Source organism: Mastomys coucha, unplaced genomic scaffold, assembly GCF_008632895.1.
Source record: "Mastomys coucha isolate ucsf_1 unplaced genomic scaffold, UCSF_Mcou_1 pScaffold18, whole genome shotgun sequence".
Lineage (NCBI taxonomy): Eukaryota > Metazoa > Chordata > Mammalia > Rodentia > Muridae > Mastomys > Mastomys coucha.
The window spans coordinates 111,697,298-111,720,375 of NW_022196900.1; the positions used below are offsets into that span (position 1 = coordinate 111,697,298).

At 53.5% G+C, this 23,078-nt stretch overlaps 1 protein-coding gene across 4 annotated transcripts in view; it reads right to left on the reverse strand.

The window, feature by feature from the left end:
* The window catches only part of Kcnab2 (potassium voltage-gated channel subfamily A regulatory beta subunit 2), an 87,952-nt gene that overhangs the window by 28,175 nt on the left and 36,699 nt on the right, over window positions 1–23,078 (reverse strand). For 2 of the 4 annotated variants that reach the window (XM_031379643.1, XM_031379642.1), the window contains exons 2-3: window positions 15,484–15,612; window positions 14,339–14,380 (exon numbers count right to left, since the gene is read on the reverse strand). In XM_031379643.1, the coding sequence (XP_031235503.1) occupies window positions 14,339–14,380; window positions 15,484–15,560 (119 nt within the window). In that variant the 5' untranslated portion in view covers window positions 15,561–15,612. Of the gene's footprint in view, window positions 1–5,202; window positions 5,436–14,338; window positions 14,381–15,483; window positions 15,613–23,078 lie in introns of those variants that run through there. The other 2 variants (XM_031379645.1, XM_031379646.1) reach the window with 2 other exon arrangements.

Consider the following 23,078-nt stretch of genomic DNA (forward strand, 5'->3'; position numbering starts at 1 on the left):
TACAGGTTTCCAAATCCTCGGTTCGTGGAACCCCACGCAGGTAGGAGCTGCGGGACGGCATCCTACATGCACACACATGTGTATGCATATTTATATGCATATATACTCATGCATATGCACACAATACATGTATATGTATGTACTTGCATACATAAATATATACATACACACATATATACATGCATATATACATACACACATATATACATATGCACAGAATTATATACACACACACGCACACACATGTACAGACACATGCATATATGCATACATACATATATATATATTTCTACTTAGTCTTGGCTTTTAATGGCCACTGAAACAAAGATAAAAACCACAGAGATTCTAGAACAGAGAGATTCCATTCTGATGGTTTCCATCAAGCTTACAGGATGGAAAATGAGTTCTTTTACCCAAGAGGTTTGCTGAAGACCACCCAACCAACATCCCAGGACCTGGGAGGCCAGGGCATGAGAGCATAAGCAGAACCCTAGCCTCGTGCCAGCATTTACCATGACGGGACCTCTGGGCTGTAGTACCCACCTTCTGAGTGCTGGTACAGGGGAGGTTTAAGCTTCCTATTGCAACACCAGTCATAAACTCAGACGACTCTCTCCTATAGTCTGCAAGGACCACCTACGCTCGCACTGTGTGAGGTCATCAGGAAGCTGCTGCATTGCACTCCTGCTTTGAGGAAGGAGGCTTCCCAGTGGACTGCCTGGGGGCTAGAGGGCTCCTTTGACGTGTTCAGTCTGCACAAACCCAGGGAAGATCCCTTTCTCTGAGACCCCTATCCTCTTCCTTCACACAGACCCTTTGGCTCTGAGTCTTACATGGGAGGGAGAAGATCAGCTCAGGGGATCCTTCCCATGAAGCCAGGCCCTTCCTTCCTGGTGTGGGAGCTCTGCTGTCAGCGCCAGGTGGACGGCAGAGGTGGGAAGAAGAAAAAGACCCTGCCACCACACCTGGACCCTCCCTGGAACACAGGACAGGGAGGGAAGAGGCAGTCCCCAAACCATGGGGAGAAATAAGCTGACACCTGAGCTCTCCACAGCACAGTCCGCCTGGAACCCTCTCATGCCAGAATCCCTGATGGAGGGGGCTGGTCTGGCCGCCAGAAAGGCTTGTTCATTTCCCTGGGAGTGGTCCACTGTCAGACTAACACTAGCAAGGGCGGTCTGGCACTCCGCCAGAAAGTGCTCAACTACCTTCTCCTTTTGGGGCATCTTCTGGGACCTATGATCTTAGGGAAGGACAGGAGGTGGCAGGGGCTTGTGGCTGATGCTCTACAGGAAGGGCAAACAGTGAACCTTGATGAGGCAATTTTATTACTGTGCTGAGAGCTTCAGAGAGGAAACAGGGGGAGGTGGAGGAGGAAGAGGAGGAAGAGGAGGAGGTGGAGGAGGAAGAGGAGGAAGAGGAGGAAGAGAAGGAGGAGGAGGAGAAGGAGGAGGAAAAGGAGGAGGAGGAGGACTGTATACCATCCCCACAACCCTGAGGCCGAGGAGAGGCGACTTGGGGCTTGATCGAGTCTCAACTTACTTTTTAGCAAGTCTACCAGGTACTGAGAGGCCCTCGGCACAAGCTGCCCAGGCTGCCAGGGTGAGGTCTGCAGGACGGTGGAAAGCCCAGTCAGTCCCCACCCCTCAGAACTGACTTCTCTGCCTACCTATACTTCATCCCTGGCTGCTTCAAGCTGGTGTCGTTGCTGTTTGAGGCACTCTGCACCGACAGCTGTCCCAGGCTCCGGGCCACCATGGCCACAGCGCGGAAGCGTCCACGGGTGCCCGGGCTGGGGCTGCTGGCTGCCGAGCGTCCCAGCCGATCTTCGGGGCCACGGCTCTTGAGGCTGTGCTCTGAACACACGAAAGATACCTGCATGTTGAGGGCAGGCTCAGTTCAGCCCCTGCTGGATTCTGAAGTCGCCTGCTCCTTAGGAGCCCTCCTCTCTGCTTCCGATGAGACTATCCCAGAAGGTGAAGAAGTGGCAGGGCGTCCTCTCAGAGCAAGGATTTCTGAGGGCAGCAGAGGACCTGCCTGTGCAGCCGAGCAGAGGGCATCAAATTTCCAGAGGATGCTAGACAAGACCTTATCTGAGAGGAGTCAAAGATCGAGGTGGGGAGTTGGAGGTCCAGCAGGGAGGAGCCATGTCTACTCGCTTCTCCTGTCTCCCCCATCTTCACTTGAGTTTGCCTGCTCTGGCCCTGGCTGTTCCACATCTGGGCTGGGCACAGATGCTTCCCCCTACCAGGAGTAGAGTCACTTCTTCATGACCTCGATGGGGGATGTATTCCTTGGGGTGGCAACCTGGGGTTAAGCTGGGCTACTGTGACTGCGATCTCCTGGGGTGGCAGCTCTGGGGTCTCAGGCAGCAGCTGCTGCTCCCGGTGCCTCCTGGATCTGCACATGGGGGTGTCAGAGGCTCCTGCTGAGCCAGTGAGTAGCCAGTGAGGCGCGCAGGCAGGCGGTGCTGGGAAGTGGAGTCATTATTCATGACGCAGAATGCACAGCCTCCTGCCCTGCCAGTCCCTGGGGCCTGCACTGGCTGATCCAGGCTGACCTGCAGCCCCAAGCCTGGGCAGGCACTGCTGGCTGGTGGGTGTGTGTCGGGGCTCCCTGGAACCAGTGCCCATTGCTACCTGCTCAGGGCCAAGCCACCAGGAAAGCAGGGGGAAAGTTTCCACTATGATAGGATGACCAAGGAAAGCTGGGTCAAAGGGACCAAGGACCCGAGAAGCACACGTGTGATGCTTAGCATCGCATAGCAGGCAGCTATGAGTGCTTCTGGAATGGATGAATGAATGAATGAATGAATGGCCAAGGCCCCTCCCCTCCCCACACCCACCCTCAGCATAAGGAAGATCTCATTGAATCTAGACTGGCCGGCAAGCAGGTCGCAGTGATCCACCTGTCTCTGACTTCCCTCCCCTAGCCCTGGGGTACACACTACCATACCTGGCTTTGTTTGTGGCTTCTGGGGATCTGAACTCAGGTCCCCTAACTTATGTGGCAGGCGTGTTACTGACACAGCCATCTCCTAGCCTGTGCTCTGCCTTTGGGCACGGACCTCAAGAATGACATCTCTCGCTCACTGGGCAATGCCTCTCAGCCTTCACTACCCTCAGGAATAAAGATCTGAAGATGTGTTCTAGGTTAGGCCTTGAGCCTGATCCTGGTTAACTGCTCAGGATCAAAACCAATGAGCAAGCAAATGAGCAAATGAGAGTCAGACCAATAGTGTGGCTCCCCTCCCCTTAACACTCTCTCCACAGGCCAGCAAAACCTCCAGTCCCCACGAGCTCAGGCCTAACACAAAGGGAGGACCCAGCCCCCGAGGGTAGAACTGGACATGGGCACAGAGACTGGGAGGGTGGTGTCCTCACCAAGGATGTCCTGGAAAGTCACACGGGCGCCACCTGCAGAAGCCAGCACAGGCCTGGCTCGGTTTCCCCACTGCGGGCAGCCCACTTAGGCAGCAGGGCTTGCTGGCCTGAGGTCCTGTGCTCCAGAGAAGCTGAGTCATTCTCCAGGCAAACGCAGTGGAAGGGGTGTTGAGAGATCTCCAGGGTCCAGCCAAGGATCTAATGCCAACGTCCTCTCAGTAAGAGGTTGCTGAGTACACGCTAGGTCCCCATGAGCAGCCAACACAAAACAAACAGGGCTCAGGGTCTCTCCCTTCAAACAGTTTCTATGACCATCACAAGGCCAGCCTTGGCCACTGGGCTTCCCTCACAGCCGACTCAGAGTACAAAGACGTCAAGACCCTGCTGTCTCAGGGTCCCCCACGAGCGCTTTGTTCCTTTAAACTACAACAACGCTCCCACATGGACCAAACACATTGTCCATGAGAGAGGAAGGCACAATAGGAGTCCTAATCTCCACTCACAGAGAACAGCCATACCCTGGAGCTAAAAGAGAAGACTTGAACCCCAGATAGACGTGTGATTTTAATCACGAGCATATGCCACAGATTGCACAGGACATACTGATACGAAAATAGATACCTGCTCTCTTCCTGAGATGCTAATCCGATAGCAGCCTGTATTTTCGTTCGCAACACTGGCTATCCTACAAGGACTGGAGGAGACGGTCTCCTTTGACCAACAGTCTCTGGTGCTTGCAGACATTTGGAAAGGTGCTGGATTGCAATCTCCACGCGTTTGTAAACAGGGCTGCCAATGGGCGGGCCAGCTGGGCCTAGGAGCTGTCTTGGGTGCTGAATCCAGAGAGGCGTGAGTCACGCAGAAAGGTTCTTGTGGGAGTCTAAGAAAACTTATCCTACATGCAGGTCATCGAGACAGACTGAACCTTCATCCACAGCCTTTGTTGCCATAGTTACAGTTGGAGGCAGCCAATTCTGAGGAGACCCGATGAAAACCACGTATCATAGATAGACTCAGCTCAGTTTTGCAATGTGAAGGACACATTTCTTTGTTCAGAGAATAGAACATGGGTTTTTTCTTTCCAGAGTGAGTTTGTATTGAGCTGAAGTATTTTCCTCTACATTTTTTTTTTCAGATTTATTTATTTTATTTTATGTGTTTGCGTGTTTTGCCTGTAGAGGTCAGAAGGGGACACTGGATTTCCAGGAACTGAAGTTATGGGTGGTAATGAGCCACTATGTGGGTGCTGGGAACCAAATCTGAGTCCTTTGCAAGAGCAGCCAGTGCCTGTAACTTCTGAGCCATCTCTCCAGTCCCATTTTAAAGAATATTGACTTTATTTGTCATTGTGTCGGCACGCATGCAGTACTCACAGAGGCCAGCAGGTGGCAGACACTCTGGCGGAGTTACAGGTAGTTGTAAACTGCCCTACTTTGGTCAGGTAAGAACAGTCAGTGCCTTTAGCTGCTGAACCCAACCCCAAAGAGGCGTTCTCACTAACTTGTGCTCGGCCAACCTCGAGCGGCCAGTTTGTCCCAGTGAAGTTGCCAGAGACGAATGAAACAGCCTTATCCGCTCAACCAGGTTCCCAGCCTGGAAACACTCAGACAAAACTCCATGCTCAGGAATACGTACTGCCAGACAGCTAGCACCACAGCAGGCATCTCCAAACTGAAACTATCCCCCGCGAGTCACAGCAAAGTCATGGCCCGCGTTCCCAGAGTCAGCCGTGTCCCTCTCCCCTGCAGCACCTCCTCTCGGTCCTCCTCAGATGTCCTGGGGACTCCTCACCCACCCCCAGCTCCAGCCCAGCCCTTACCGATACTTCATGCCCGTGTGCTGGGCGGTGCAGCCATCCAGGGAGAGGCCGTGCATTTGGAGAAAGCTCTCCATGTTCCTGGCCTGGGCGGCTGCCCGCACCTCCCTCAGCCGCTGCAGCTCCAGGGTGTCTGTCTGGCGGACTGGATGCAGGGTCCAGTCTGAGTGGCATCTGCTGCTTACGCTCCGCAGGCTCTCGCTGTATGTCATGGACAGCATGATGCCGCCTGGAGTTGCCACCGTCCAGATGGGAAATGTGGAGCGAGTGGTGGTGGTTAACAGAGCTTGTCAGTACCGCTGGGGCCCTAGGCTGGTTGGCTGGCTGCAGGGCAGGGGGCAGATGCAGAAGTAACAATCTTCAAGGAGAAGTGCCATCGGGGTGTGCCCAAGTCCTGGGTCAAACACCCTTGGCCTGAGACTCCTGTCCTTAAAATCACGCTTGTTGGGAGACAAGCTTGCCCACCTCTGCCCCAGCAAGTGTAAGAGAAGCGGGCCAGGCTAGACTGCAGGCAGGAGGGAGTACTGCCTCCGAGTGGCACAGTGTAACTGGGAGCACGGGGAACATGCAGAAGGATGGTGGGGCTGCCCAGTGGCAGCTGAGATGCCATGTCGTAGTGCTCTCATGAGGAGGTGAAGGGGAACCCAGGCAAGAGGCCATCCCAGGAAAGAAGCAAGACACAGCTGTCACAGAAGCAAGCTCTAAGTGGGTGCCTGCCACAGCACTGCCATACCCACATGCCAGGGGCCCAGCCTGGGAGGCCATGTTTATCTTCAGGCCTGGGAAAAGGGAACCTATTGAGCACAGTTTGCATCTGGAAGTCCTGCCACACCAGCAGAGGTCTCTGGGCTCCGTGCTTCATGAGAACACGTCACAGTCAGTGGAGCTTTTGCAGTAGTGCATGAGAGGCAGTGGGCTTATAGGGAGTGTAAGATTTCCCAGCTTATGCATCCAGAACCATTCCTAGGTCAGTCTAGCTCATGAATTTACTCTCAAAGACCAAGGTCAACAGTGTCTGTTGAGAGGGATGGGGACATAAATGGTAGCCCTGACAGTGTCACTGGCATGGCTGAAAAAAACCATGTATCCAGGGAGAGAATCCTCCTGCCGGTGGTACTTCAAGGACATTAGCCGGAACCAGTGAGCATTGAGGCTGCAGGAGGGAGAGGGAGCCATGCTCGGCTCTGTCTAAGATAGGCAGTGGCGGGTACAGGTGAGGCAGGGGTCTGCAATCCATGCCCCTGTCCTTGTCACCTGGCCTGAGCATCACATATGCCCAGATGCGGCACGGTGGCCCCTGAACTGTCACTAGATGGTGCAGTTGGGAGCCCCTACTTCAGTTGGGTCAGCTGTAGTGGTGAGACCCCGAGACTTTCTGTTTTCTGGACGGGAACCAGCCTAGTGCTACCAGGAGAAAGCAAGCTTGGTTGACCACAAGAAGGAGCTGAAGAGGTACTGGGTGGCCCTGCGGGTGGGCTGAGTGGCCCTAGGTGAGGGCTGGCCCCTCTGGGCCAGAGGAACAGCTAACTAAGGATAGGAGTTTGAGATGACTGCAAAGTCCTCCCTCCTTGGGTCACCTCTCCCTTCCTGGCCTGAGCACTGCAGGGGGATCACCTCTGAGTGAGCACTGTAGACAGGGTGGTGGGTCACCTCCAAGAACCTTGGGGCTGATTCTTCCACAGTGGCCTTCCCCACAGTCATCTCTGTGTGAAGACTGTCATGTCTGCACTGTCTGCAACTAGCATAGGGCTTAATTCACAGTAAGTGCTTGGAGTATGGGATATTTACTCTACGTGCGGCTGGGTCAGGGGAGGGGCTCAGGGAGGTCTGGAGAGACCAATGGTCACTGGGATCCCAAGGAGGGAGGGACACACAGACACACAGACAGAGAGGCAGACAAACATACACAGACACACACAGACACAGACAGACAGACAAACACAGAGAGAAGCAGAGAAAAAAAGAGACATAGAGACACACAGAGCATCCCAGAGAATCCGAGAGAGAGAGAGAGAGAGAGAGAGAGAGAGAGAGAGAGAGAGAAAGAGAGAGAGAGAGGAGAGAGAGAGAGAGAAGAGAGAGAGAGAGGAGAGACACAGACACAGAGAGACAGAGAAAGAGACAGAAACATAGAAAGAGACAGACAGACACACACTCAGAGGCAGAGACAGAAAGAGACAGAGAAAAAAGACATAGAGAGACACACAGAGAATCCCAGATAGATAGATAGATAGATAGATAGATAGATAGATAGATAGATAGGTAGGATAGATAGATGGATAGATAGGTAGATGGATAGATAGATAGATAGGGTAAATAGATAGATAGATGATAGATAGATAGGATAGATATAGATAGATAGATAGATAGATAGATAGATAGATAGATAGATAGATAGGATAGAGACACAAAGAGACACACAGAGCAGCCCAGATAGTTAGATAGGTAGATAGATAGATAGACAGTTAGATAGATAGATAGATGATAGATAGAGAGATAGAATAGAGACAGAAAGAGACAGACACATGTGCTCATGTACACACACAGAGAGAAACAGACAGACAGACAGAATGAGGGAAACAGTGTCTATCCCATCTTGGATCTTCTGCCCCAGTGTGGCTGGGTGGTGTCTCCCTGGGCAGGTGCTGTGTTGGCTGCACACGGTCAGAGCCTTGCTTGTTGGGTGTGGCTCCACCCCATCACACCCCTTTCCTGTGTGGCATTTATCAGCTCTGTGTAGATATTTTCCTAATTGTCCTGATTGCTCTGCCTCCCAACAGCTGCTGCTCCTGTTCACAGCAGTGCCCACGGAGGTCACAGTAGGGGCCCTGGCCTCTAAGAGGCAAGCCAAGGCTTAATGGGCCTTGCCAGGCTGAGCCCTATTGGCAATGCTCCTGTAGCAGCCCTGGGGCTGGCTGGCTCCTGACTCAGCTTAGCAGTGACTTACAGACTGTCCTGTGGTAGGAGGTACAGTTTCCACACTAGGACTGACATTCACCACTGCTCACAGTTTTGGGGTGGGAGTGGGGTGCCATCTGCAGGGCTCTTGATACTGAAACAGATGGGGTTGGGGCTGTGTGAAAGACCTGTTCTTTTCTAGGAAAATATTTGGGGGCTGCAAAGGAGTCCCAGCTCAAGAAGAGGCACAGCTTAGGTAAATGGGACCTGAAGATGGCAATGCAGGCTTCCTCTCCCTCCTGCAGGCTGGCCACCGTCTCCTCCAGTAGGCATAGGGCTCTGGAGGTGTTGCATGGCCAGCATCCAGTCCTGTGTGAAATGGAAGCCAGCTCTTTCTTCCCTGGTGTGAGAGAGGAGGCCAGCTGGGAGCTCTTCCCGAAAAGTGGGCAAGACATACGCGTTCCCAGCCAGGCTGGAATCAATACCCATTAGCTTTCAAGACATTGCCCACAAAAGCGCCTGGGGTCTGCAGGGGTCTGAAAATACCGCCAGGGCCCCAGTGTGGGATGAAAGTGGCCAGGCTATCGGGTCCAGGATGGGACAGTGCTCTCTGCCACCACTGATGGCCACACAGGAAAGTACTTGTGTGGTGACAGACAGGGCATGCAGGTAACTGTCCCCAAAGCAGTGCAGTGTGACATCAGAGATGATAATATCTGTGGGAGAAGAGTCTACCATCCAAGCTGGTGTGTATGGTGGGCATCTCTGAGCGGAGACAAGTGACTGGAGGCTAGGATGAGCCTCACTGGCACCAAATATCACCAGGGAGTGACGGACACTAAAACAGCCCTTTACAGAGAACACATGCATACTCCTTACAACATGGGAAAAAACAGGAGTGGGCAGGAAAGACCAGGGCCCTGTTACCTCCCTGGCTGGCTCACAGCCATCACTGAGGGAAGGCGGGCTCTCGTGGTGGCAGCCTAGAACCTTCCCTTACAAGTGAGGAGCCCGGGAGCTGAAGGGAGAGAACTGGGTGAGGGTGGCAGCCCAGAGCAGAGGGTCTGTGGTCCTGTTGTGTGGTGTGTGGTGTGTGGTGTGGTGTGTGTGTGTGTGTGTGTGTGTGTGTGTGTAGCCTGAGATGATATTAACTCTGGGTAGGCGCTGGAAGGCCAGTCAGAGGAGGAAGGTTCTACAGATGGTTCATGGATTCTGGCAGCCTGTGTGCCGATAGACAGAGCTGGGCTCCCTCATGCCGCAGCTGTGCTCTGGCTTTTCTTAGAGGCGAATGTGATATGGTAGTGTTTTTAGCCTACTTTAGAGGCTCTGGAACTCTAACCCCGTATCCTACCCGCTCTCTAGAAGAATAAGCATCCCCCAACCCCAGTTAGGAGCTGCTCATTCTACATGCTGGCAGGTCTTCTCTGGATATCTATTCCTGTCGGCTGGGAACTCAGGGGACTCCACTCGAATTAACACGGTGACACAGAAAAGTGGGGTGATGGCAGCGCTAACCTCATTAAGTCAGTAGGAATTGCTTCTGCCCTCCCCAGTGCCTTCTACCTGGAGCCACTAAAGCCCGACGACACCCACCGGGGCAGGCTGAGTAAGAAGCCCTCCCTGGCTCTGTCAAATGGCAACACGTGTCCAGAGCCAGGAGGAAGCCAACCAGCAGGAAGCTTCAGAAGTGGAAACAGGGAAGTGGTCACCATCCCGGGGCGGGTATGTAACCCACACACACACGCACACACACACACACACACACACACACAATGCAACACACAAACAGTCATTTTGCTCAAGAACTGTCGGCAAACCAAGACCTGAATAGCAATCCTGGCTCCTGCAGGCATGGGCTTCCTAGACACACTTCTCAGACAGCAAGAAACCTTGCGTACAGCGTTGCCAGCCCAAGTCATGAATGCCGATTCTCAATCAAGGGTAATGCCAGCGAGGTATGAGCTAGTGGGACAGGAAGACAGCCAGGCCAGGGCTGCACGGGGTGGGCGCAAGCAGGATCAACCGCGGGAACACAGGGTGGGAGCCCACCCACCCTCCTCCACCCGGCACAGTTACCTCAAGTGCACCCAGGGTGGGATCTTTGAGGCTATCTGCTTTGAAAAATTGTGGATGGTCAGATTTCTGATCAGCCGGAAGCATTCCCAGACACCACCCCAACTCTACCATTTAAGTTCCCGGGGATGCCTGTGTCTGACATCACCCGCAAGACAGTGACTGCTACATCCGCTCCTGCGTCCGACTCACCTGCTTCCCTGGGTGGCTGCTTGTTAAAAAAGGCCACAGTCTAGTTAGGGAGCTAAGGAAGCGGCGCACGCAGTGGCGTTTTTCATTAGGGAGTGTCACTGCAGAACGTCAGAAGCAATTGGTGAATGAGAGAGCCCCACAGGGTCGGCTGTTGGAGGCTGCAAGTCCATTAGCGTCTATTAGGGAGTTTTCATCCTGTGGCAGGGGCTGAATTATTCACGAGTACCTTTCTCCTAAAAGCTCGGGAAGTGCAAGGCCTCTGCTACAGGCTGGCAATGCCAACAGGATGGCTGGGGTGCGGCGTGAGGTGGGGGTCCTGCCCCCTCCCGTGGTCTCCCCTTTGCTGCCTATGCGTCAGAGGCTTGGGTCTTCTGAGCCACAGGTAGGAAAGAACTGGCTGTGCTGTTCTTTACCTGAATGTCAGACACATGGCTCACGGCTTCTCCGCCCCATTCCAAGCTCTGCCCGTACTGGACAGTGGAGTACCTGTGGCATGTGGCCACTGCCACGGTGGAGAGGCACACAGAGGTGTTCTTCCCCTCCATGGGGGTGCACACTATGTGGATATATGTATAGATAGCTGCCTATACATGGAAGGGTCTAGAAATCTGTTTGGGCACATAGAGCACATCCCTCTGGTAGGCTAACTTCACAGCACACCCTTCACTGAGCTTCACTGTGAGGCCCAGCACCAGGCTGAGGCAAAATGCTGAGGGCCCAGGGTTGTCACCTTTGGAAGCTAAGAAAGTGTTGGTGGAACACTGTTGTCTCAGAAGACACGCCTGCTGCCTATAGAGTCTCGGGTACAGGCTTTCCTACCTCTCAAAGAAAAGAACAAATAGCAATTGCCAATGTGTGGGGAGGAACGGGACAAGCAACCCTGAACAGAACCCAAGGTCCGTGAGCACCGGGAGAGGCCTCAGGACCGAGCTGGGACGCTCCTCCCAAAGGACAAGCCTGTTGCGATGGTGTCTTCAAGGGGTTATTTCTTAGGAGAGACGATGGGTGGTGGGTTTTGAGAGGCAAAGGCTCAGAGGAAGTTTTGAGCCCACTGTGGACCAAGACGTGAGCTCTCAGCTCTCCTGCCTTTGCTCTGCCCTCACTATGGACTCTAATTGTCCGAAGCCTGTAAGCCCAAATGTAACGTTTTCGTTTGTAAGTTGCCTCGGTCAGGTTGTTTTATCACAGCAATAGGAAAGTAAGTAAGACGGTTTGTCTCGGGTGTATTGTTGCAGTAACAAAAATCTGAATTGTTTGCTGGGACAGCTTTTTTAACCTAGCTGTCAATGGTCCTGAGCCACACCAGCTGGGGAGGGACCCACACCCCTCCTTGGGGCAAAAAAGCTCTCCAGATGTTTTCCATTTTCCATGGCATGACTGTATTATCCAGTCCTTTATGCTTCTCTGTACCCGGGACTCTCCATGTGTAATGGCTAATCCAGATTGTCAACTTGACTGAGTTGAGAACCATGCCCGGAGCATCGGAGGTTCCATCCTTAAGCACATCAGGCATGCGCGAGGCCATTTATCCACCTCAGAGTGGATGGCAGCATCCCCTAAGCTAAGGTCTCAGACTGAAAACTCCAGCTGAGCCCTGGCATTCCCCACTCGGCTTCCTGATCCATCCAGACTCCAGCAAGCAGCCTCACCCTCCTGCTGCCAAAACGGACATGGTTTCCACTGCCACGCTTTCTTGCCATGACGAACCTGATGCCCAAATCATATGGCAAAACTTTCCCCCCTTCCCTTCCTTCTTGACAGGCAACTGGTAAAAGTAAGGAGGAAGGCGACGAATCCACTGAGGCTTTGTGGTGCCTCCTACTGGTGGTGAAATGCACTTTCCTGTGCTAGGGAGGACTCTTGTTTGCTCTGGACATGGGAACCTGAGCAGAAACGCCAATCGGGGTCTGCCGTAGTCCAGCTGCATGCTGAAGGAAACTGGGCATGGCTCTTCTTTTCCTCCGACACTTCCTCCATGGAAGAATGTGCCGGGGGCAGGCCCTGGCTAGAGGGACAGGGTGGAGAGCATGTGGACCCATCTGCAGCATAGAGACAAAACATGTCCCCGCATAGCCAGGAGAACCTACAGACATATAAGCAGGAAAGGAATGCCAACCTTCAGATGACACCAGGTTTGGGGCTGTGTGTTATATAGGATTTTACTCTCCTATTGATCTGAGAGTCGCTCAATTGGTAATCAGGACAGGGAATCCTGTTCAATGTGAGGCCACCAACACTTCTGCCTTCAAAGGGACAGTGCTAAGCAATGTTAGGAGCTCTGCGATGGCCATGCTAACCACGGCGTTGATGTGGGTGCTTCTAGTGAGCGGCACCTTGTCTCTTCAATGAGTGAAGGACCAGCCTTTTGAGATCACTACCAGATGTCTGATCTAACTGCTTTGTGAAACTTCTACTGGAGATCCAAAGTACAGGATGGATCTGTGGTCTTTTGCTCTGAGGGCCAAGGACAGGATAGACCTATGATCTGCTGGTCCGAGGGCCAGCTAACGCCAGGGGAAACTCGCTGCAGGGTTACGTACACCTGCGCTTTACTGGGGTGCCTTTTCAGCCTGCTATTCTGTCCTTCCTCTCCCACAGGCTCTCCTGAGGATGGGGTTCAGGTGCACATTTGGTTTTATTACTCAGTTCTGACCAGATCAAATGAACAGCAGGCATTCCTCATCTGTCACACAGATGGCCACACAAGGGTTCGCAAGCTCAAGCTCAGGTAGATGTTTTTATCCAGTCAACGCTGCGGTCAAACCAGTCTCACCTCTCAGACTTCCCTGTGAGGAACGAGACCTCAGAGACAGGAGCACAAGTTAGCCTGTGAACCCAGGCGTGGTCATGATCCTGCGCCTACGGGAAGAACACAGCTGTGCAAGGACCCAGTGCTGACCCCACACACATAGCCCAGAGTGCTGGTGCATGAGAACACAGCACCATCTCTGGGATGCGTGCGACAGATCTAGATAGCGACCTCTATCCTTATGGGTTAGATGCTGCAGCAGGCACTGCCCTGTTGCCAAGGGTGTAGGGACGGCTATCACAGCCCCGAGGCAGGCTGAGCCAGCTTGCCTGCAGCTCTGACATCTTACTTCTTGGGCCCGGAAGTGTTTTCTGGCTGTGTCCTTTCCTTTGCGGATGAGTGTGAGCTAGTCTAGAGGGAGGGGCAGACTGGCCTGAGGGGAGCCTGGGCTTCTTGATGCCACACCTCAGTAGGGCAACACCTGGCCTCCAATACCCCTGCCCGAGGGCTAGCTACTACCCTTCGCCACCTTGACCCCAATCACACGGCCACTGCATACACCTTATGAAGACGTGAGCTTCAAGGCACCACCTGAAGGCCCCACAGGCTGTGAGCCCATCTAAACCCAAATCTGCAGGTGACAAGGACAGGCCGGTTCAGCGCAAACCCTTCCCTCTGCTTGTGGAAACGGTCCTGTGACCAGAAGAGAGCACCCCGCATACTAAAATCTTCCCTGTTTTCTTTCATAGCTTTGTGATGGTGACAGTGAAGCACATAGCCTTGAACACACTAGGCAAGTGCTCCACCGCCGAGCCCTAGGCCGAGCCGGCGAGCGAGGTTCTAATGGTAGACCTGGCTGAGAACTGAATACATATCTTAAGCCCATTTGGTCAAATCAAGGCAGACTTCAGCAGATGGACACACGTGATTAACCCAAGCGCACACTGCACACCAGCACTGCACAGACTCTGTGGTTAGCACTGAGAGACATGGGTAGAGCCTGCCGTTGCAGATTGTACCAGCCTGCGTCGTGCCCTGCCCAGGATGGGCACAGCCCTCCCCACCATACCATGCCCTTTGGCTTTCTGGATTGGGAGGAGGAAGAGGAGGAGCAGGGGCAGGAGGAGGAGGAGGAGAAAGAGGAAGAGAAGGAGGAGCAGGAAGAGGAGAAAGAGAAGGAGGAGGAGGAGGAGGAGGAGGGGGAGGAGGAGGAGAAGAACTTATTACCTGTAAAACTGGAGCTGTCTTTTGGGACTCCCATACCGAGTACTTCGGATAGCAATGGAGGAAAGAGGAGGGGGAGAGAAGAGGAGAGAAGACAGTATGCAACTGGCATCAGCCACAGGCAGGTGCAAGCTCAGAATTCATCGCTGATATCCCGCAGCCCCCACCCACCACGCGTCTCCATTCCCAGCTCCAGGCTAGCTGACCAGACTCTAGCCGATGTACAACCAAATGCTCTGCAGCAGCGCCACCCAGTGGCCAGTGAAGCAGAGGTTTGGAGCCTGCATGCTCTGGTTGCTCGCGGATGGGTCCAGAGGCGCCTAGCTTCTTCCTCACAGTAGACTCTGAGTGAGCGTCTGGGTTTTTTTTTAAAGCCCTGCCCTCCAGCTCGCATCTGGGTTTTTAAATAAGCCTTAGATCGTGCTTTACAACATTCTTGAGAATAGCTGCCAAAACACATCCTGACAGGAGGGCCTGAGGCTCTGGGGTTCTCCCCAGGGCAGACACCTCCTCCCCCTGGTTTTCCAAAAGCACTTGCAACAGCCCAGGGTCCACTCATTGTCTACAAAGGCCCGAATTTCCAGAATGTATAGGCTGTTGGGGTCCTATCTGGCCGTAATCTTCCAGGATGGTGGGGTTGCTTTGGGCTTCCTTTGCCGGCTCTCAGCCAGTGGCCCACCAGCGCCCCCTACAGGAGGCCTGTTGTTCAGAAAGGCTGGCTTACACAAGGCGGTCAAGATTGCCCTGTAAGAGTTTGGCTGTTGCTGGCCTTTGGAAGATGGGCAGCTGCTGACCCCCAAATGCCTGTGAGCTGGAGAGCGGCCTCCTAGATGCCTCTGGGTGAGAGACCAGAGACCACTGAGTAGTGATGTGCACAGCAGGAATACTGCTCTGGCCCCTGCTGAAGGGCTCGGGTAGCCTCAGATGACATTTCCAAAGGGTCAGGGGCCAGAAACAAATCTATCTTGGCCCAGCACCATCTGGAAACTCTTACCGTCTTTCCAACTCTAGCTTTGAAAGCGTCTATTCTTTTCCAAGGGGCCTGTGTACTTCACAGCCCTGTTAGCCCTCCTCGAGACCTTGGTCTTTCCCCAGGGGAATGTGGCTGTCTCAGGGACTCCTCCTCAGAGGAAGCCTGGGTGACTTACCTGTAGATCATCCCAGGGGAGCCTGTCTGCCGCAGGGAGAGTCGAGCTGGGGACCCCGTGGTTGATTCCGGATACATGGGGCCGGCCTCACTTATCCAGATCAGCGTGCCTTTTCACAGAGGGGAGATCCTGAGAGAAGATGCAAAGGCAAGGGGTGATGGTTAAAAAAAAGAAAAAAAGGAGAGACTGAGCAGGTTCGGGCTGTTTCAGCTTCCCATCCTTCCTCAGACAGACTGACTGCCCCGTGGAAGGTCCTACCCGTCCGCTGCACACCCCAATGCCACTGCTCACACGAGGCATGGCCCACACTGCTCACTGTGGGCTTGTCCTCCCCTGATCTGTACGCCTTGCTCCTGATGCCACCGCACAGCAGCTTCCCGTGTTGCCCTGATGTCCGGAGAGTTTGTTTGATACCCCTCAGTGACCCCTGGGATCCACCTCCTTGGGCAGGGTCCTCTCTGTGAACATGGCTGGACCCAGTGTCTTGATTCTGACCTGATGTGGCAAAGGAGATGGGCTGTGACTGGATGGCATCGGCTGTAATTTCTGTCCTGCCTGCCAGCTGACCCTCCCTTTCCAGCTCTGACGTCGTGGGTTAATGTGTGGAAGAGGTCCCGGTCCTACGAGCAGAGGCCCCAGCCCAAAGGCCAACCAAGAAGCGACTTCTCAGATGACCCTGGGAGCTTGGAAGCTGGTTGGGTCTTCCCATGAAGCCCTCCTCCCTAGGCCTGGCCAGCACCTGGCCAGCAGCTCATGGGGCCCATAGCTGTCAGGGCCTTCTGAACTCCAGACCCACAGACACCCTTAGGTAACATGCTTTGTGAGGCCTGGTCATTGCTACAGCAGCAGCAGGTAATGACGGCCGGGACCTCTCCCACCCCTCTATTGATTCTTCCACCTGTCCCTCAAAGTCTCCCACCGCCTTGGGCAGAGTCACCAGCCTTTCACCGAAGCCCTGGTCAGTGTTCTAGCTGCTCCATATCCTCTCAGCTCTACCCTCCTGGATCCCCTAGCAGCAGGGCCATCTACTTCCAAAGCACCTCATCACGTGGCTCTTTTCCCTCCTCTGCCATTGCCTCCCAGCTCATGCTCTGCCTGTTGGCTCTCCTCAGAACCCTTCGTCCACACTCATGGCCTCACTCATGCCCCTCACAGTCTCCAGGCCTTAACACTGCCAACCCCTTCTACCCAGCTGACCCCTTCAGATCAGCAGGCAGTTCTAGACCTGCGTGCGGGTATGGTTCAAATTCACAGAGCCCCACTTCCATGGGCAAAGGGGTTTGGGATTGGCAGTGACCCCCTGAAATTGGAGGGTGACATTTAGCTAGAAAGCCATTTTGCCAATGTTTTCTTTTCCTTAGAATCGAAACCTCCTTTGAACACTGGCCGACCCTGAACACCGCCTGGGGGAGGTCCCGATGCGGTCTCCTCTGGGCTTTGGGCACCTGCATGGGTGCCTGTTGGAAATGGGACAGATGCCAAAAGCAGTGTGGAGCCATCGTGATTGATGAGGTTGATGGGGGACACAGGGGATTTGACCTCTGCACTGAAGTATCCGGTGCACGGCTCATACTGAGATCTCTTGGTTCATTATGCAAAAGCTACTGAGCTGTGATAATGTGACCCTGACCATCTATCTCCCTGAAGCCCCCCAGTGCCCACTTTCCTCACCAATCACCGTCCTCATATGTGTGTGTGCTCTGTGTGTGTGCTGTGTGTGTGTGCGCGCGCACAAGGAGGTCAGAGGTGTCCTCTAATGAGTGAGTCTCTGTCATACTCTTTTGAGATGGTAGCTCTCACTGAACCTGGAGCCCACCAACCGGGCCAGCCTGGCTCTCAAACAAGCCCCAGGCCTCTCTCTGTTTCTCCAGGACTGAAATTATAGGTATACAATGCTGCTCCTAGCTTCTCTTTAATTCTTTTTAAAGAAAGGGTCTCATGATGTCACCCTGGTGGATACTGGTCTTGAACTCACAGAGACCCACCTGCCTCTGCCTCCCAAGATGTGCACCACCACACTTGGTCAAATGCATGCGCCATCATGCTTGGTCAAATGCGTGCACCATCACGCTTGGTCAAATGCATGCACCATCATGCTTGGTCTTGCACCCAGCCCTTTATGTGCATCTGGGGATCAAATTTTAATTCTAATGCTTGGGTGGCAGGCACTTGACCAAATGAGGCATCTCCTCACCCCTTATCTTTGTCTTTTACAATGTGACTCCTTCAGGCCACTGGCACTGAGGCACCAGCTATTGCCCAGTTCTATGCAAGAATCTCCTCACAGGTCCTGGAGCAGGATGAGGCTGCAGGACCCCATGGACACTGCATTTCAGGGTCTCAAGCTGGCAGGAATTTGATCTGTGCAGTGTTTCTCCCTAGAGAGTGGCTAGCCACCTGGCATTGGGGACTGTGGGGCCTCTTTAAATTCATTACTACTCACACACCTCTCTCTGGTGACTCAGGCGCATGGAATCCCACCCTCTCACTGAAGTCATTATAAAGCTGGACACCATGATTTCCCTCATGAAGAAACCACGAGCCTAGCCTTATTGCAGGCAGGTTCCGGAGGCTTCCTGTGCGAGCTGCAAGGCTGTCACTCTGAAGTACAGTGTATGGCCGAGGAAGGGACAGAGATGTGGAGTGCTGCCAAGGGCTAGGCACAGGCCTGCTGGGAGCCCAGCGGTCCCCAAGGGCCACCCAAGAGGGACGTATAAATACAAGTGCCAGTCCACAGGCCATGGAGGACGATGGAGACAGGGGTCTTCACTGCTTGCAGAGGGGACTTAGCCCCCTGCACACACTATTCTAGCTTGGACTTTTGCTGAGACCACCAGCAGCAGAGCTCAGTAGAGCTACGGCCCTCAGGGATGATTCGTGTACATAATTATAGAATGACAAGTTGTTTACCTTAAAAGGGGTTTGAGGGGCGGGGTGAAGGAGAGTCTCTGATTCTTAGATGTGGGTGGGGCCAAGAACCAGCATTTCCAATATTCTTGCGATTCACTAATTCAGGCCCAGGGATCTCAGTTTGGGAAGCCACCGGGCAGGAGGTTAGTTTCTAACCTCTGGCTGGAGCTGGAGGGCCAAATCCAGTCTGCTGACAATTGTTGTCAATAAAGTTTTATTGAACCACTTCCTGTTCATTTGCTGACTGCTTAGGTGCAGCGTTGAAGAGTAGCCACAGAGACCAGGAGAGGCGAGAACAGTCTGGCCTGTGACAGAAGTTTGCTATGCTTGCTTCAGGCTGCAGCCTGTCCTCGAGGGGACAATGTCCTGCCTCCTTCCCAGCAGGCCCTTTCAGCTCTGCCCCGTAGCTTCCTATCCCATCACAGAGGAAACCCACCTCCGGGAGCCAGCTCCTCCAGACCAGCACTGGCAGTCTCTGCACTCGGGGCATCTGCCTTCTCTCCTGGGGCTCCTGGGCTCCTGGGCTCCTGGGCGGTTTGACTATGAGGGACTAGCTTCAGATTCTCATTAGCCCAGGCTGACTTTAAATTTCTGATCCTCCTGCTTCCATCCCCAAATGTTACAGGTGTGCCACCATGGTGCTGGGTCAAACTCGGCTGTGTGCATGCCTTCTGGGCTTTCTATCTGGGCTTGACGTGAATTACTTACTATTCTACCCATCTGGGGGAGAAAGTCAAAGGAGAGTTTTCTCTGAGACAACAGAGAGCTCTGCCTTCAGGGCCATTCCCGAGGAGGGTCTCCCGGACAGACTCCAGTTCCTGCCTCCCTGTGAAAGCCACTCTTGCTAAAGTCTGGTGCTGCCTTAAGTTGGGCCATGGCAATGCATCCCTCATCCCCTTGGCTGAAGAGGGATGCTCATAGGTTCTTCTTTGTCCTCTGTGGCTGTGGTCCCTGTCTCTAGGCTGCCTGTGTGGACCTCGCCGACCTCCGACTCTGGGAGCTGCTCAGGCTCCGGCCTTGAACTGCTTTGCATCTCTGAACCCTGTTCCTGTCCTAGGCCCAGATGTTCCCGTATCCGCCCTGCAGCGTGGTCTGCGGTCCCTTTTATGTACCTGCCGAGAGCTTCTGGCATCTCCACGAGGAAGTGGCACACTGTTTCAGCCTCACGTGTCAGATTCTGAGCTCTCGGGCAGTGTCACCTATGGCCCTGACTTTTGCGAGGCCAGAGGACCAGCTGAGCCTTCCAGATGCTTAGCCCATATTCCTGACTCATTCCACCCCCTAGCCCTGCCCACTGTTGGGTGCCTCAGTTCCACAGGCTTCACAACAGCTTCCTAACTGGTCACCAGAGACCATCTTTATCCCATCAGCAGCCTCTTTCACAGGGAGCCAGGCGGCTTCTCCTGGACCATGGTCCAGTCTGCCACTACTGTGCTCAAATCTCTCCTGCGACTTCCATTCTATCTGGAGCAAAAACCAGATACCAGCAGACACCTCCCGGCTGCCTGCCTGGTCTGGGGGACTCTCTAACTTCACCCAGCAGGAGGCCCCCAGCGGAGATCCCCACCCATGGATCTCTGACCTTTGACTCCAGAGGTCTACCGAGTACCCTGGTTTGCCTCTATGCCAGGGTCACCCTGGCTGTCCCCGCACACCTCGTTCTAAACCACCAAACTTCTCCCCATGCTCGCTCATCACTTGGTCCCTTTGTGTGTGACTTTTCCCCCTAGGACCTGTCACTACCGACGCTCCTAAGGGTCAGCCCATTTTTCTCTTTCCACAAGCGCTCTGCTGGTTCTGTGAAGGCCGGGTTCTGTGTGTCCGCTGTTCCTGTAGTGCCTAGCACTTGACAGACAATTGTTATTGAATGAGCAAAAGAGTGTAACTCAGCCTGCTGGAAAGGGTGGGCAGCCCGTGTCACTGAAGGTGGCTGTGGGCTGTGACCTTGACAGGGTTGGGACTCTAAGGATCTGTCCGAGGTAGCCTTCTTTGGTGTGCAATGTCTGCTTTGTCCAGCAGAGGTGCTCATGGCACCTAAAGGTGTGGAACGGGAATTAACTCCAGTTCTGGGAGAGGGGAGTTCAGGTCGCAGGGATACCAAGAAGTGTGTTGTTGGTCTGGAGATCACAGTCCCTCCCCCGACTCCGGACCCACAGCTCCCTCAGGACTGGCCACTGGGCAGGTGCGCCAGTCTTCAAGGTGCATGAGAAATTTGTCTTTTAAAAATCCTGTGGATCTGCAGCCCAGCCCTGCTCTGGTCGAGAAGGGGCTTAGCTGCAGATTTCCCACAGCCCCTGCTTTGCATTCTGGTTGCAAGAATTGCGGGCAGAGGCTCTGCAGCTGTCGCTGTCCAATCAGGAGCAACTGTACCTGCTGAGCGGCCAATCCCGACGTGGACAATATCTAATGAGCCTCCGAGCGGCCAATCCTGATGCAGCCAGCATCTAATGAGGCCGCGAATAACGTAGGCCGGTGCTGTGTTCAGCAGGTACCATACCATGGAGGGAGGCAGACAGTACTGAGCTGAGTGGGCCTCAAGAACCTAACAACCCTCCTTAGGCGAAGCTGGGCTGGATACCCCAGGTCCCTGACGCTCTCACAGTTTGAAGGAGAGATAGGAGCTAGGTTGGGTGCTCTTAGATCCATGATGCCCCTACCCCCAATCTGAGGACAGGCAGAGGCTGGGCATTTCCCACAGTCTGGAGGCTGGCTTCAGAAGCTCACTGACCCTGGCCAGTCCTGAGAGGGCTAGGAAGGGGTCTGGCTGAAGGTCAAAGTCTGGGTCCAATAGGTTTACTCATAACCGCTCTCACTGTCACCCCTCCTCGGCTCCATCTATGTGTGACCTTGGGTAACTTTTTGATTTATATTTGAGGAAGCTGAAGCTGGCAGCTTTACTAAGGCCTTACAGAAGCAAAGAGATGTGCAAATGTCATGAGGACAGAAGGCAGAGAGAAACCCTAGCTTTAAGAACAGTTTGCACAGGAAGGGGAGGCTGAGGCAGATGACAAGAGAGGGGACAGAGAGGGGTCAGGAGGCACCATTCAAGCCCCTGCCTTTCGCTTCCCAAATTATGTTGATAACTTTCAAACTTCAGAGCAATCAGAACAGCAGCCAAGACCCGAGTCTTCATCCTGGGCAGCAAGGGCTTAGGCCGCCCGCCTCTCTGCGTGCACGCCCTCATTCCTCTCCAGTCCCCTCCTCTCCGTGTGACATATTCGCACACAGGATGCACGCACATGCAGAGCTTTCAAGACCATCTGATACCATTAGGCCTGAGTTTCACCCATAGGCGCTTCATCTCCCATATCCCTGTTTCACGGAACCACAGAATCAAGACGAGTCTAAGAGAATGAATGAATCAGCACTCGCTACGCTACGCAGCCTCTGTCCAAATTCCCATTGTTCCCCAAGTTCTTGTTTAGATTTTGACAAATCCGGGCCAGCTGAGGATCTTATATGGCATTCACTAGCTAGTTCTCTCTGGTTTCTTCTAATCTAGAATCATCTCACCCGAGTTTTTATGTGTGTGTGTGTGCATGCACATGTGTGTGCGTGTGCGTGCACAGTGTGTGTGCATGCACAGTGTGTATGTGTGTGTACATGTGTGTATGTGTGCATGCACATGTGTACATGTACATGTGTATGTGTGCGCACACATGCGTGTATGTGTATGCACATGTGTGCACGCGTGTGTGCACATGTGTGCATATGTGTGTGCATGTACATGTGTGTGCATGCACATATGTGTGTGTATGTGTGTGTTTATGTGAGTGCACATGTGTGTGGATACCTGCATCCATTTGTGCTGGTGTGGAGGCAGGTCAATACCAGGTGTGTTGTTCTCTCTGAAATGTGTGAGTGTGCATGTGTGTGAGTGTGTGTGTGTGTGCTACTGAGATAGAATTGAGGCCCGTTTGCCTGCTTTTCACATGCTCCACCACTGAGCTACACCCTTGGCCTGACCCTGGGCAGATTTCTCTCTCTTTCTAGTGTTCCAGTTGCCTGTCTTGCTGACCATACCCAGTTCTGTGGCTTGTCGGATGCTGCCTAACTACCTTTCCTTCTTTGTAGCAGATTTCCTCTTTCTCACAACCCCATCTGGAAGCAGTCACTCTGCTCACTGTGGTCGAGGCTAGCCCTAGGCAGTATCCACCGTGGGTGAGGCTAGCCCTAGGCAGCATTGACTGGGGCTCATTTTCCCTCTATCACCCTCAGGAACTGTGGGAGAATTGCTTGAGGACCTGGGTCCTCTGCAACTTTTCAGGACTGAGTTTTCTCAGCCACCATTTTCTAGAAAGGCCAAATATGTCTGAATATCTGTATTCTGAACATAGGACTGGAAATTGCATTCAGACGAAGGACAACCTGAAAATGGATGCCTGGGCCTCAAGGCTAGCAAGACCTTGGTGGTTTGACTGATGGTTTTGACTGATGGCAAACTTGGGATTGGCTGGGAGACTTGGGTTTGAAAGTTTTTGGGGCAATGTGGATCTGCAGCATGACCTTTAGGTAAAGATACACACACACACACACACACACACACACAGACACAGATACATACAGACACAGACACACACTCACACGTAGACACAGACACACACAGACACAGATACACATAGACACAAACGCACTCAAACATACACACAGACACACACACAGACATAGATATACACAGACACACA